Source organism: Passer montanus, unplaced genomic scaffold (assembly GCF_014805655.1).
Source record: "Passer montanus isolate IOZ18808 unplaced genomic scaffold, ASM1480565v1 scaffold77, whole genome shotgun sequence".
Taxonomy (NCBI): domain Eukaryota; kingdom Metazoa; phylum Chordata; class Aves; order Passeriformes; family Passeridae; genus Passer; species Passer montanus.
The window spans coordinates 2,121,781-2,137,317 of record NW_024372923.1 but is presented as its reverse complement, the minus strand read 5'-3'; the positions used below and the strand labels follow the sequence as shown (position 1 = coordinate 2,137,317).

Here is a 15,537-nt window from a genome sequence, read left to right as displayed (position 1 = left end):
TGTGCTGCTGCTGCTCCACTTCCCAAACTCCTGTGCCCCTCCTGCACACTCCCTGCTCCACGGCACAAACCCCGGTGCTTCTAAGCACAACTCAGTTCTGAACTGACAGTGGGTGGGCTTGGATTAGAGATTAGGAAGAAATCCTTCCCTGGGAGGGTGGGCAGCCCTGGCACAGGGTGCCCAGAGCAGCTGGGGCTGCCCCTGGATCCCTGGCAGTGCCCAAGGCCAGGCTGGACACTGGGGCTGGAGCACCTGGCACAGGGGAAGGTGTCCCTGCCATGGCAGGGGTGGGATGGGATGAACTTTAAGGTCCTTTCCAACACAAATCAACCTGAGATTGTGATTCTAAGATGCCTGAACAAAAGCAGCTCAAGTAAAACACACTGGAATGTGTTTAGTTACAGGAGAAAAACACTAAAAAAGCATATGAGCTTAAATCTTCGGTAAGGAAACTCATTAACACAACTGGATATATTTTTATGCCTTTTTAAAACCCTGCCATCAACTCTTTCCCTTCATCATTACACACTAACATTCCTAAACCCTGAAGCCACAAGCTCCAGACAGTTTCTTATCCTTGAAGGCATTTTAAGATGATAAAAAAGGGAAACTTTTTCTTGGTACACGAAGATCCAAATCCACGCCCTGGCAGCGTTGGAGCTGATGTCAAGCACTTAAGACCTCACACAACTGGCAGCAATTCTGTTGTAAAACATTCAATAACAGCAGCAAATTGCAGCTTAATTTTTCTCTACACATTCATTGGCATTCATGTGAGGTCCATTCACATCCATTACGAGGGAAGGCATCTGCATTATGGCCAAATATTGTATCTTGCAAACAGAGCAGTGTTTGTGCTGCTTCAGCCCTTGCAAACCAAAGAGGGCTTCACCCTAAATGAGGTTTTCCAGAACAAAGCTAAAGGACATTAGATGGATTTCAACCTCCCCTTAGAGCTCAGGGTTTTTTGTGAGGTCAACTGTGGCATAATTTAACTGTTCCATTACTGGAGACCTCCAACCATGCATTACATAATATCTGTGGCTTGAAAAATAAACTCCTCCAAAAATATTATGTTTTTTTTTTTCTGGAATAAATTTTACTCCTGTTCCAAAAGAAAAAATATTTCCTTCTCCTTTCAGGCTCCAGAAGTGCCTTCACACCAGGAGAAGGATGGGTGTTTTCCCTGCACAACAAACAACATTTCACAACTTTATCATGGTTGAACATTCAGAAGTTGCCAGAGAAAAGAATCACCTCTGAAAAGCAGGAAAAATATGCTGAAATAATGAGTCATGTTCAATTGAGATGGGAAGGCATTCCTTAACAAGACTCCCAATTTAGAAGTGCAGGGTGAATAAAAAGGTATTTCCCAATTAATTGGGAAATATGTGTCTTCTGCAGCCCAAAACAAAGCAGACCTTCCAGTTCTGCCAGGGCCACTCTGCCAGAGCCTGCAGTCGTGTGAGTTAGAGTTCCCTTGGTCACAAATCATCCTAATTACTATGGAATTTTGATAACAAGTGATAGACCTGAAAGAAATGGATGGAGTGAAGATAAAGTTACAATGTGAATGCAGACAAAGCAAAAAGGTAATGCAAAGAAATGGAAGAATCAACAGGATTTATTGCATTCTTTCTGCAATGCTAATATGTAATAAATTAGTAAATAAGTGCTCATTCTGATAGTTCTATTCAAGAGCTCCACAAAACTAAGAATTAAGATGCAGCAAGCTTCTGGAATAAATATCAACAAATAAATAATATAATTCAGCAATACCTTTAGTGATCCAGATGCTAAAGCCAACCCAAAGCAGCCTTTCATTGCCACTCCTGTACAAGTTACAAAATATCCAAAAACCCAAAAAAGCAGCAAATCTTTAGTACTAAAAATCCCTAAAAGTGACTGTTTGGGTGACACTGCTTTCAAAGTGTAAAATTTTACTGTACAAGCAATTTTGTAGCCTGTAAAATAATTCAATATTCTAGATCCACATCAGAGGGAAGCTCAGTCTGCCTCATCCCAGATATGAACACGGCGCTATCAGCAAGTAAAAACTCTTATCAAGAATGTGCATTTTTGTTTTCCTTCAGCTTTGTTATACCTGGGGGTTGTTTTTTTGGCCAGTTGACATCCTTTTACTGTGATTTATCCTCACTTCAGACAACAGATTCCTTGTTCATTTTCAAATTACCTGCACGCACTGGCAACCACACCTATCAGGAAGGTTTTTCTTGTTCCTGGCTACTTTTGTTTTGCTGCAAGTCCTACGAGAAAGAATTCCAAGACGTATTTCCCAGAACAGGCAGGAAGCGGGACACGCTATCCCAACCCTGAGGATATCCTCTGTTCCACACTGGGACATAAATCTCAAAGCCCAGAGGATTTCTGCATCAGTGGGGAGCATCTGGACAAGCTCAGAGTCACAAGCAATATTACCCAGCCTGCAGAGAACTTCTGACCTACGGGAGCTGAGAGGTGATCCCGACCATGACCGACAGGAAAACCGGGATCTGCTTTAACACAACCACAGCAGCAAAGGCAGAAAAACCTCCCAAGATATTCAAGGAATCAATAAAAACCCCCAAAACAACTGCATCCACATTGGTTTGTCATCCCTGCTACCATGAGCAGAAGAAGCTAAAGAAAACCAGTTAAAGAAAACCATGGTGATCCCGACCATGACTGACAGGAAAACCGGGATCTGCTTTAACACAACCACAGCAGCAAAGGCAGAAAACCTCCCAAAATATTCAAGGAATCAATAAAAACCCCACAAACAACTGCACCCACCTTGGTTTGTCATCCCTGCTACCATGAGCAGAAGAAGTTAAAGAAAACCAGGCTGTTTCAAAGAATTCAGGTAGAGGTGGAGAGAGCCAAGACAGTCCATGGTGCAATGATCAGGCCAGTGTGGAGTTTGGAATTCCAGAGGTACAAACAGAAAGACATTTTCTATATTCTTCAGGTGTCCATTTAAAATTAGAACAAACTTCTCAGAGGTGAAGAACATTAAGGAGCGTGAAGAATGACTACTTGCAAATTATTGAGGTATTACAGCTCAAATTGCCTTAATAGGAGCTGATTTATATTTATGGCCAAGTTTCATACAGCATTTAAACTTTCCACAACTCCTCCCCCAAGTCAGATCATTGAACTTGAAGAGCTTAAAAAATAAAGCAGGAAATATTTTCCATCCTCCTTTGTCCACTTATCCAGCCATCTACACACCAGGATATTTAGTGCAGTTATTCAGCTGAAAGTTTTTGGTCAGCACAGTTGTATTTCATATATTAATAAAATCAAAGAACCACAGAATTGTTAAGGCTGGAAAAGACCTTGAAGATCATCAGTCCAATCATCAACCACCATGTTCACCTTCAAACCATGTCCTCAGGTGCCACATCCACAGGGTTTTGGAACACTTTCCGGCATGGTGATTCCATGATTTCCTACAGAATCCTGTACTCTAGGAGCTATGTGCCTGGTGACCATCAAAACCCTGGTGTCTTCCATGATGCACCAATAAATGCAGAGCTCTCTTGGCCATGAGTGTTCCTGGGGAGCACCAGGAACGCTTTTGAATGTTCCCAACCCAGGAACCACCACTCTTGTTGGTGGTTGTTCTCCTGGAGAACCTTGTTCTCCTGGAGCTGCCTGGGATATAACCCTGACCCCACTCTTAGGAACAATCCAGACATTTCCTATTGGTGCAGGAATGTCTAAAAGAGCATCTGTCTCAAAGGGAACTTTCAAGGCCTTTCAGTGATTTCAATGCCTAAAATAAAAGACTTGGAATATCAGATTATTGCCCACATAAACAATCTGGATGGACAATCTGTAGATTCTAAATTTTCCTAAGATAGGCAGCACACCAGCTTGGTCCTGAAACATATCAAGACCTTTACTCGTGTGGGAAAAAACTCATAGTTTTTGAACATTTTCCCTCAAATTCTGGACAGGCTTCCCACCCGGAGTAGAAAGCACTCAGCATTTTCCCAGCTAAAACTCTGTCAGGGAGCACTGGACACCATTCCTGACCTCAGGAACCACCCTGGCAGCTCTGCCCAGCAAATCCACGATCCAATCCGTGTGTGTGTGCAGATGTGAGAGCAGCAGCTGCACGGGAGCACCTATGAAACAATAAACTCCTGCACCCTGGCGGGCTGTGACACTGATGGAGCATCGCCAGCAGCAGGGTACTCAGAGAGGCTGTTCATCATCATCACCTGAGCACAAGCAAAACCCAACTGTGGGATGACAAAGCCAGGGGGACGGGCATCAATAAAGCACAGGAAAAACAAATGACAGGAAAACAACTGACTGGGAACCTAAAGGACAAAGTTTCTAACTTAATCTCATTATTTCTTGCTCTGAGCTGGCAGAAGGAAAGTCCTCTGCCACAGCCTGCAGACAAGTCTGACTTCATGTCTTAATCTACATTATGATGACAATAACAGGAAAATAAAACAGGATTTAGAAATCTATTAGTGCAAGTGACAATTTACATATAACAGCAGCCTGTAGCAATAAGCCTCTCAAAGGTCAAAATTAACCAAACAAATTGAGAAATGCTCCAAACCTCACTTGCTCAGCTGACCATGACAGTTATTCAGAAATTGAGAAGCAATCAAAAAGTTTTTATCACCAGCAAGTGCCCATTTTAATAAGCAACGAGGCAATAATGAGTATTTATCACTTGAAAAATTTATGTGCACTGAACAGGTTTAAATTTCTCAAAAGCCAACAGGAATTTATTTCTTACCCCGAATCAGTGAGAACCAGCAAAGACGAGCTGGCGGGGTTGATCTACAAGAGATCCATCCTTGGAACTCGTTTCATTTAATGAACAGGCATTTTAAGGAATTTGGGGAAGTTAGATTTAAGTAAATACTGCAGGCTCCAATGAAACCATCCCAACCCTGGGCTGGTGGAACAGCTCCTGTTTATTCCTGGTGAGGAGAAGACAACTCCCCACCCCAGGGCGAGGCACCTCTCATCACTGCCAGTCTGATCAGCCTCTGAACACTCTGAGAGAAAATGAGAATGAGATGTGGGATGGAAACCAGCACTAAATGTTTAATATGATCTGCAATTCACAATTATTTCTTAAGTGTCTTTTCCCTGATAACTTTTTCCACTGCATGATCTTAGTGAGAAGATAATGGGAGATGCTGCTTTTGAATAAGTTATACATTTCCCCTGCTTTACTGGAACCTCACAATGCCACCATTATTAATATTTTCCCTCCACAAAACAGCAGTAGCCTTCCAAAGAAAAAGTCCTTGACCAAAATATCAGAGGATATTAAACTGAGAAGTGATCTACTGATGCAAATCATTAAATCTATTTGCATTTGCTTACTGAACCCTAACACAGAAATTAAACTACATAGTGTGGGAAAAGAGCTGGTTTTGCATGGTTAAAAGGAGACATCTTGGAAGATCCGAGCTCTATGTCATTAATTTTCCTTCTTCCCCTCATTAACAAGTAAAATGTTTTCACTGCTTGAAAAGTTTTAATAAATAGGAAAAAGCAGGGCAGCTGACATAAGTTTTTAATGTAATATACAAGAGCTTTTAATATTTTTACATATATTAATGTAAAAGCTAAAAATAAATGTTAAAAGGTTACATTTGTGAAGAAAGAAAAATGGCATTTACAGTTACAGGGTAAGGTTTTAGAAATTAACTCTTTCTCTCCCAGCATGGGGTGCTGAGGAGCATTTGCCATTTCCCTGAAAATCCCTGAATGGCAGAGATGAGCGACTGCAGCAGCACCTGGGGTTAAGGACACACATTCCCTCCCAGCTCTGAGCTCCAGGGTGATTTACTGGGCTTTGTCCTACCAAGCCTTAAATTCTTTTTATAGAAGGAATTACGGGAGGCATTTTAAGAACAGCCATAATTAGTACAGGCACTGGCAGGGTGAGACCTTTGGGTTTCACTGAAATGTGTGAGCCAAAGTGGCCAGGGAAGAGCAGGAACTGCTGCCAACTCCAGCTGGAGCTGGGAACAGCCATCCAGCACCAAAAAGCCAACAGCATCCCAGGATACATCACAAGGATTGTCACCAACAGCTCAGGGGGGAGTGTCTCCCTTTCTCCTTGAGAGAATCCTGGAGAATTCTCCTTGAATTCCTGGAAAAATGTGTCCAGCTCTGGGCTCCTCAACATGAGGACCGGGAGCAGCTGCAGCACATCCAGAGTGGGTCACAGGGATGCTCCAAGGGCTGGAGCCCCTCTGGAGCCAGGCTGGGCTGGAATTCCCAGAGCAGCTGGGGCTGCCCCTGGATCCCTGGCAGTGCCCAAGGCCAGGCTGGACACTGGGGCTGGAGCACCTGGGACAGGGGAAGGTGTCCCTGCCATGGCAGGGTGGCACTGGGTGGGATTTGGGGTCCCTCCAACCCAAACCATTCCATGATTTCTGCTGGGCAGTGACCCATGGCACTGACCTGATGATTCCAACCCTTGCACTTTAACAGGGACCATGCTGTGTGTGAACACCACAAGCCCAGTTTCACCAAGCTCTGCTGCTCAGCTGGGCTGTGTTTGTAACCCCCATGGCTGGCTCCGAAACCAAGACACGTTAGAACAGCCCAGTGATCACATTTTACAGTGCTGGTATTTTAAAACAGCAAAAAATAACAACAAACCATATTAGATAATATAACTTGTGCAGACACCCACTTGAAAATACCACAAATATGACTCTTTCTTTCCAGTGTGGAAGATGCAGAGCTCTAATAGTGCTGAAAAATGATTCTACCAAAGAGGAGTGGGAGGATTTGTCTATGCAGCATCATCTCCTCGAGAAATTTCCCAGAAAAGAAATCCTTTCCTGATGGCCTGCCCTGTGCTGTGCCACAGATACAGTGCCTGGTGTATCTTCACTAATGCCAGGAGTAATTCAGGCCAGGAGTGGAACCTTTCCACTTCCCCTGCCAGAGGTAGATTAATGCACTGGAGCATTTTTCCATTGCAAATCCTTGCTATAAGGATGGGAAAATGGGCTGCATAATGACATGGATTATGTTTCTATTATGTACCAGAATTAGTGGGTGTTTTGAATGTTGCAACTCTTCATCTTGGGTTTCCTCCCTGATTCTGTGGCTCTCAAAAAAAAAAAAAAAAAACCAAAAAAACCATGCACAGATAATGCTGGGAACAATTTAAAGCCACAGAGGTGTTTTGGGATCAAACAGAAAGGGGTGAGCACAGACACACCTGGATGTGGGTACCAGGAATCCCTCCTGCAGCTCTCCTGGAGGGAGAGAACTGAACCACAGAAGAGTTTTACTGGCAGGTGTCTGGAGGAGCAGCCTGGAGAGCCTTGGCTACCAAATGTGTGATGGGAGCAAGGGGCAGGGCTTGAGGGGAACCAGCACTGCAGGGGTTTGTACGGCTCTGCACTGGGGCTCACCTGGGCACGGGGCAGAATTCAGAATTCCCCTTTCCTGCTGCCAGCCTGGGATCAGCCTGGGGCACAGGGGGTCTCTGGGCTGTGAGTGAACGTGGCCAGCTTATCACCCACCAAAAAATCTGCACTTCAGCCCAGGGCACAGGGGGTCTCTGGGCTGTGAGTGAACGTGGCCAGCTCACATCCAGCTTATCATCCACCAAAAAATCTGCACTTTTATTTTGGTTTTTTATTTTTATTTTTTTTTTCACAGAGTCCTCAAAGGCTTCTCTGCCAAGATTTCAGGAGAAAACCACAACTGAAGCCTTGCAAAACCCACTCCTATTTGAATCGTGCAATGCTGCCTTTGACAGATAATAGAAATGCAGCCGTGCTGTCAGGGAAAATAACACAGCTAAAGTCTAGTATTGATTACAGTGGAGTTGCTCAAGATTCACTTCAGCTTCAGTGAGAGAGGAACGTGGGTTTTGCTAATCATGCAGAATTAAATTCACCAGCCAGACCTGACAATAAAACTTTGCCCACAAACCATTCCTAAAACCATGTGAAACCACATCTTTGAGCTGTACTGCGTGTCAGGCTGAACTCTAAAAACATGCAGAGAGTTATTTTGTTTATGTTTTGGAAACACCACTTCCAATAAAAAGTTTTCTTAGCCTGATGCAGCATAAACAATCTGTAGCATCTCCACAAGAAACTATGAAAAACCCTAGCCCAGTTTATTTTTAATAAAAGGAGGACTATGCTATATAATAACTCTTCCTGCCACATCCCTTGAATCTGCTGAAATAAAGATTGATGCCTGGATATTGTAGAGACCTCTACCAGAGAAGGCAATATTTCTTTTTTCCTTTCTTTCCTATTTTTTAAAATACACTTTCCCGTTATTTTGAGGTAATTTGAAGTAACAAGCATCATCTCCTTATTACCCAGGCCATCTGCATGTTTTGTTTCCAAAACCAGTGGCAGAAAACTCAATGAGATTTGTGAGAGCTTTGTGCCACAAGTTAAAAGACATTTGGAAATGAAAGGTTTTCTTTGAAAGAGGAACATTTATGTAAGAGTGATCTTCTTCTGGTGACTTCTCCACACAGGCACCACAAACAGGCTCTGACTTGGCTCACCAGGATGAAAAGCAAAGCTGCCAGCACTGGAGGGGTTAAAGGCTGAAATCCTGGATTTGAACAAGCATCACCCAGATAAACCAGGTGAGCCAAAGCAGCACCTTGAAGGTTTTGGGCACAAGGCACTTCAGAAGTAAACAAAAGGTGGGAGTTGTTGCTGGGTTTGTTCACAGTCACTGGTGTGTCAACACAGAATTGTGGAATTGCTAAGGTTGGAGAAGACCTCCAAGATCATCAAATCCAAGCATCAACCAGCAGCACCAACCATGTCCTCAAGCCTGCACCCACCCAAGGATGGGGATTCCAACACCTCCCTGGGCAACCTATTCCAAAGCTTTACAATCCTTTCCATTAGAAGATTTTTCCCAATATCCACCCTGAGCTGCCCTGGCCCAGCCTGGGGCCGTTCCCTCTGCTCCTGTCCCTGTTTCCTGGAGCACAGCCCGACCCCCCGGCTGTCCCCTCCTGGCAGGAGCTGTGCAGAGCCACAAGGGCCCCTGAGCCTCCTTTGCCCAGGCTCAGCCCCTTCCCAGCTCCTCAGGGATTCTCCAGCCCCTTCCCAGCTCCTCAGGGATTCTCCAGCCCCTTCCCAGCTCCCTCAGCCCCTCCTGGGGCTCCATCCCCTTCCCCAGCCTCATTCCCTCCCCTGTTCCTACTCTCCATTTAGAGCTCATCCCAACCCATTAATTTTTTCACCCCAAGTATGTTCTCTGGCTCATTCAGGTTTTATCCTGCACCATTTTTAAATAGAAAAATCTCTGTTGTTACACAATAATCAAGGAAGAATTTGAATGAGGAAGAGTGAAGCCTCTTTCAAGCCACACTGGCAATAATCCTCTACTCACAGCAGTCACCTCAGATGTTCATGGTAAACCAGAATCCACTCCAAGCAGCAGAGAAGCCACATCCCTACCTCCTTCAGTGGGTTTTTACTGTGCCCCTGAGCTCCACTAAGTTTCTTAGCCTTGGCTGATGCTCAGTGGAAAAATAGGAGGAGTGGCACTCTCCCAAATGCCTCCCACTTGTGGCATCAAAGTGAGCTATCACTCCCAGTAAATTTTACAGTATGAGGAATGAAACAGTTAGCAAAGTTGACATTTAAACCATCACCACTGGCTATGATTAAATACCTCAGAGATGAACAGAGTGGCTCACACCTCTCCAGGTTATTGTTCTAGGCTCTTATCAGACTCCCTGCCCTGCTGCATCCTCTGCCTTTGCACACACCTGAGATTTTCCTTCCACCTCTAATAGCTGGAAACCTGCTTAAACTGAGATTCTGCAGAGTTTCTGATCTTGTAAAGTGACAGAGAGAGATTGACAGAAACCCTGGTGAACTTCTTGAACTGCAGATTCATCCCGAAAGGCTGAGGCAGATTAATAATACGGGAAGGGCCAAACTGGCTCCTTGTTCCTCCTCCTCTGATCTCCCCCAGTAAGATGGAAGGAAATGAAACACTAAGGAAAACTGCAAAGAACCTGCAGGGAACACAGAGGGCAGATGAGATCACACTGCTTCTCAAGGAGCCCAAAAGGAAGCCTGGGTGTATTCCTACAGCACCAGGAGAATGCAGGGTTTGACCATTTGTCAGGCTGCCCAGCTTTCCTTCCCAAACATGGAGGAAGCACCAACACCTTCTCTGCAGTTTCCCAAATTCAGTTTACAAACACAATTTCTTAACAACACACAATTCCTCAGGCTCCTCTGGCAAGCTCGAGCTGGTCCCACACCCCGGCAGCCCCAGAGAGCCAGGAGGGGCTGTCCCCAAATCATCCCCATCTTGGGATGGCCCCCCAAGGATGGCAGTGACAGATCACAGCTGCTCAGCTGAGCTTTTCAGTGGAAAACTGAACTCATGGTGGCATCCTCAAATCCCAGGTGAATAAATAACATTCCACACTAGGCTATGGGCATCACCTGGCACCTGTGCCCACCTTCCAGATGGCAATTTTAACTTTTGTGTCACACACACCCAGCAGGAGGATGATGGTGGTCATCCCCCCATGTGCCCAGCAGGATTTTCCAACCACACAATGAAAGCTGCTTAGTTTTCCTCAAAGCATGTTCTGCTACAGCCCTTTTACCAAAATCCTCCAGTTCCCCCAGTGCTTCCCTGCCCCAGCACATGAGCAGCCCAGACAACCCCTGCCCCATCCTCACCAGGCAGGGAGCTGGCAGAACCAGGGTGGTTTTCCTGAAGAAAAAAAGGAATTCCTGAAAGAATCTGGATTTTTGCAACACAGGGAGAAACTGCTCCCTGCTGCCATCCCAATGCCAAGTCCACAGCCCACATTTCCAAAGTACTTTGTGCTGTAAATATTCAGCAGAGGGAAAACCATGGTTTGTGTTACCTGCTCAGCAAGGGGACAATTTACTCCTGCACCTCTGGAATGAGTCAAGGCTTCTCAAAACAGAGTCATCCCAGTGTGGGAACATCACAGCTGGCAGCAGAACAACAATAAAAACCTAATTCTGAAACTCCAAAGCTACTGAAGACACTTTGAAGTAAAGTAACAGTAAAAGAAAAGGAGTTTTTCTTTTGGACATGAGCAAGAAGTGCTAAACACTTGCTATATTTCAGGTTGGGATGTTGGAGGAAGATCGATCAAAACTAATCATTAGATTGGCAGGTACTGAAAGAAAAACTACAACAGCTGATCTAGCATGAAATATATGTATTATACAACTTGATATTGTACTATATAATTAAACAGTACATTATATTATATATATAATGTAATATATACAACATATATTATATTTTATATGTTCTATATAATATATATCATATATTATGTAATTATACAGTACAATATCTATTAGATATATAATGTAATATATATAATATATAACTAGCATTTTTTATATATATATATACACATATGCACACACACACACATATATGTATTTAAAAAAATATATATACACAGCTTATACACACTTAAGGGTTTATTTAAAATATGAACTGTGAAGCTGAAGTTCTTAGAAACAGACACTTGTCCAGATGAAGATGTCAAACCTTCAGGGACCTGTTTGGGTCAGGGCATCCTCACCACAGAATCCCAGCCTGGTCTGGGGCCCTCAGAGCCCACCCCGTGCCACCCCTGCCTGGCAGGGACACCTCCCACTGTCCCAGCTGCTCCAAGCCCATCCCGTTCCAGGAATGGGATGCACAGCATGGATTTCAGAAGCCTGGGCAAAGATGCCTCCTCTCCAGAAGAAACCATCCCTCTGTGACGTGTCTGGACTTTTAAAGCCCGGCAGCTTCCCGGGGAGCAGAATAACCTCAGGTTATTACAATTAGTTTCATCTCATTAATAGATCAATTTCTTTCAAGCATACTGAAACTGGGTTTTACTTTGTTGCTTCTCCTTTTAGGCTCCATTATAGTCTGTGTTCTTAAGTTTTAAGGAGAGCCATCAGTGAGGAGGTTGTAATCTCAGGTGATTAATTGCACAGCATTTTACAAGCTGTAAAACAGAGCGAGATCTCCACAAAGCGATTATGCCATTAACCAGGGGCTCTTATCAGATTTTTCTACAACCACCAGGTTTGTCTGACAGATTGCAAGTCTTAAGTATTTATATATTTCAAAGGTTTACTTATTTTTGTTGTTAAAAAACCTTAAAATCTCTATTGATTGTTACATGCAATTCCACATGAGAAGTCCCAAGCACCGTGGAGCAGAATACCAATATTTATTACCAGACTTGTGCTCATTATGGTTCTCTCTGACAGGGGTCCATTAAAATCAATTTTTATGTTTCTTATGTTTTTTTTTTTTTCCCACCCAATGTTCTTGCCATGGCGTTTATTAGCCAGTTAGGAGAAACACCAGGCACTGCTTTGTTTTTATTTTATTCTGTCGAAAATAATGAGGCCAGATTTAACAACTATTCACTAGCGATGAGTAGAAGAGATTAAATGTTATACTTCAGCACAAACATTTACAGATGGCTTTAAAATTTTTAGAACTTTATCAGTGCTAAAGACAAAAGGAAGTCCCACCTTTCTTCTTCAGATTTAAATTCTTAAAGTAATCATAAAAACACTCTTCTTGCCTTTAGCTTCAGAGTTATTCCTGAGTGGTAGACCCTCTAATGTAACAACTTTTGCACATAAATCATGCAGCCTGTGAGGTTAAGAGTTACCAGGATGCTAATAATGCCTCAAGATGAAGTGAAGTCAGCTCAGCACTGAGAAAAGTGAAGATCTAGAACAGGTGAAAATTAAAATTTAGGAAAAGGATCTAAACTGTCCAACTTCTGCTGAAGAACAAGATCATGACCTTCAACCAGAGAGCATGAACACGTTGCAGGTGAGCAAACCAGACGTCCTGGTAAAACAAAACCAGATTTTTTTACCAGATGTTCTGATAAAAAAGCAGCATCCCTACAAATGGCTCTGAGAGCCCCTAAATCTTTTCCCTGTTCTTATTTCACTCCTCACTGACATTCACCCTTCACAAGGTGAAGATCCTCATCCCCTGGGCTCTTCTCCAGGCAGGTTTTTCTCTGCAGCAAAGCCAAGTTCCAACTTTATCCTAAATGCCCATTTATTTCCATTCCTCATCAGCAGAAATCCAGAATCTCAAGGAAGTGCAGCAGTTATTTCCACATCCCTGGAGTTGGCAAAACTGAAATCCAGAGGCTTCAGAGTTTTCATATGGGAGGTAAAATCACATTTCAACCAGAACACACGTTATGCTCCACAGTCCTGATTAACTTTACACCCATTTCAGCTACAAGGAGAATAAAATAGGAAAGCAAGCATCCTACAAATTCATGGAGAAATTCAGACACAAACACAGGATGAAAAAGACAATGTTGAGAAAAGAAGCCAAACCTGTTTGAGTCCTGTCAGTGGCAGCACTGATGTAGCAGACTGTGGAAAAGTGGAATTTAATTACCAAACTCAATTGAAAGACCAGTCTTAGAGAAGTCTGACAAAGCCTAAGAAGTCTTGGTTTTGCCAAAGAAATTTGGCATAGAAATTTAGCATCAATTCTGAATGAATTCAACATTCCTTCTAAAAATGTCACTGAACATTTCCTCACAAATAAGGCAAAAAAAATCAAATATCTGAGCAGGACAGATGGACTCCAGCAGACTGAACACAATTTACAACAAACAGGAAAATGCACTGATGCCTCCTCAGCCAGGCCTGGATTGGAGACATCACCTCCACTGCCACGTGGGATCTGTTCCAATCTCCAGCAGACATTACAGCTCTGGGAAAACAGCTAAAGCCCTCACCAGCACTACACAGTAATTAAAACAATCAGTCAGTCCTGAATCTACCTGTTGGAGCACAGATCTAGATATTAAAAATATAAACAAACAAACAAACAAACCACTAAAACATTAAAAAACATAAATATAAAAACATAAGAAATAAAAGATAAAAATATAAAATATAAAAAAAGTAAAAACATAAAATGTAAAAAAATAAAATGCAAAAACATTAAAATGTAAACATATAAAATATAAATAAAATATAAATATATAAATATAAAAAAATAAATTAAAAATAAAAAACACATATATAAAATATAAAAATATTAAAAATATAAAAAAATAAAAATATAAAAATATAAAAATATAAAAATGTAAAAATATAAAAATAGATGTAGGTCTGCAAAATTTGTGAGGTGTGCAAGGAGATTTTACCCTCAGTGTCATTTCTAAGTGTGCCAAAAATTAAGGCAGGCAGGAGATTCTTTCAGAAGTTACATTAAAACCACTTACAGTTTAAAATGTTTGATAATATTTTTGAGGCAGCAGCACAGGAATTGATGTATTTTGGAGTCCCTAAGGGCACAAGAGACCCCTCCCAGTAGGATCAGCAAAAACAAGCGTGCTCTCAGATCCTCTGGGCAATCTCCTTCCTGCAGCACAAACAGAAGGCCAGGATCAATAGGACATGAACTCACCCACTTGGCAGCAGGCTCGTTTTGGGAAGTTTTATTTCATGTACGCCCGTCTCACAGCCCGAGATCTCGATCCTGCCCAGGGGGCTGAGCAGAACCACCTGCTTCTGCTGGCATGGAGATCCTCCCTGCTTGGAATTCACCTGTTCAAGGAAATAAAATCCTCTTTAACTGCAGGGATTTGCACCAAGGAACGGATCCGAGCAGTTTTCATAAGCAATTTGGAAAAAGGGAGACAACAGTGAATTTCAAGTTTCCTCAACTACGGCATTCACTCTCAAAATTCCAACTTAAAATGATCTATCTTCAGAAGTCAGCACCTAAATCAAAGTCTCAAAAAAACCATTAACTAGCAACATAGTGATCTTCATAAAAAAGTGAAATAGCAGCACTTTCATGGCTGGTTTATCAGCTAAAATCCAATGTGCTGTGACACTTATTTAAAACAGGACTGTTATGACAACAAAGTAGATTCAGTGGTTTAGAGCAGCAGTGTTATGCAAATAACAGCTGGAACACAAATAGAATATGTCTGCTGGAAAAGAAAACACATGAAAAAATCAATCATTCCTTAGGAAAAGAAGCATATTTTTATTCCCATTGTTACCAGTCTGCTTTTACGATTACTGATAGGATGTAGCTGGAAACAGCTGCCAAGTATTTCTCAATATTGGACAAGACCAACAATAACAGACTTGTCAAATTCATCTTGGCTAAAAACCACCCCCAAGTCCGGAAGTATGAGTTGTATTCCCAGTTTGGTTTGTGCCATCACTGCAGCAGGACAGGGCAGAACGTCACCAGTGTCCTCTGCAGTCACCCAGACACCAAACCTTTGGTCCAGACCACGGAAAGTCCTGTGCTCCAAAGAGCTCTGTGAAACTGGGAAAAAAGTGAAAAACTGGGAAACTGGGGCAGCACAAGGTAACTCCATCAGCAAACACAGAATAAAAGGCTCCTACAACTGTTTGGGATGGAAGGGAACATAAAAATCACTTATTTCCACATTTTCCACTGTCCCAGGTGCTCCAAGGCCCAATGTCCAACCTGGCCTTGGGCACTGCC

The 15,537-nt window shown here is 42.8% G+C and overlaps 1 protein-coding gene across 2 annotated transcripts in view; it reads right to left on the bottom strand.

The window, feature by feature from the left end:
* MGMT (O-6-methylguanine-DNA methyltransferase) overlaps positions 1-15,537 on the bottom strand; it is a 136,936-nt gene that overhangs the window by 102,972 nt on the left and 18,427 nt on the right. For both annotated transcript variants that reach the window (XM_039731449.1, XM_039731451.1), the window contains exon 3: positions 14,476-14,615. In XM_039731449.1, coding sequence (XP_039587383.1) covers positions 14,476-14,615 — 140 coding nt within the window. The remainder of the gene's footprint in view (positions 1-14,475; positions 14,616-15,537) is intronic.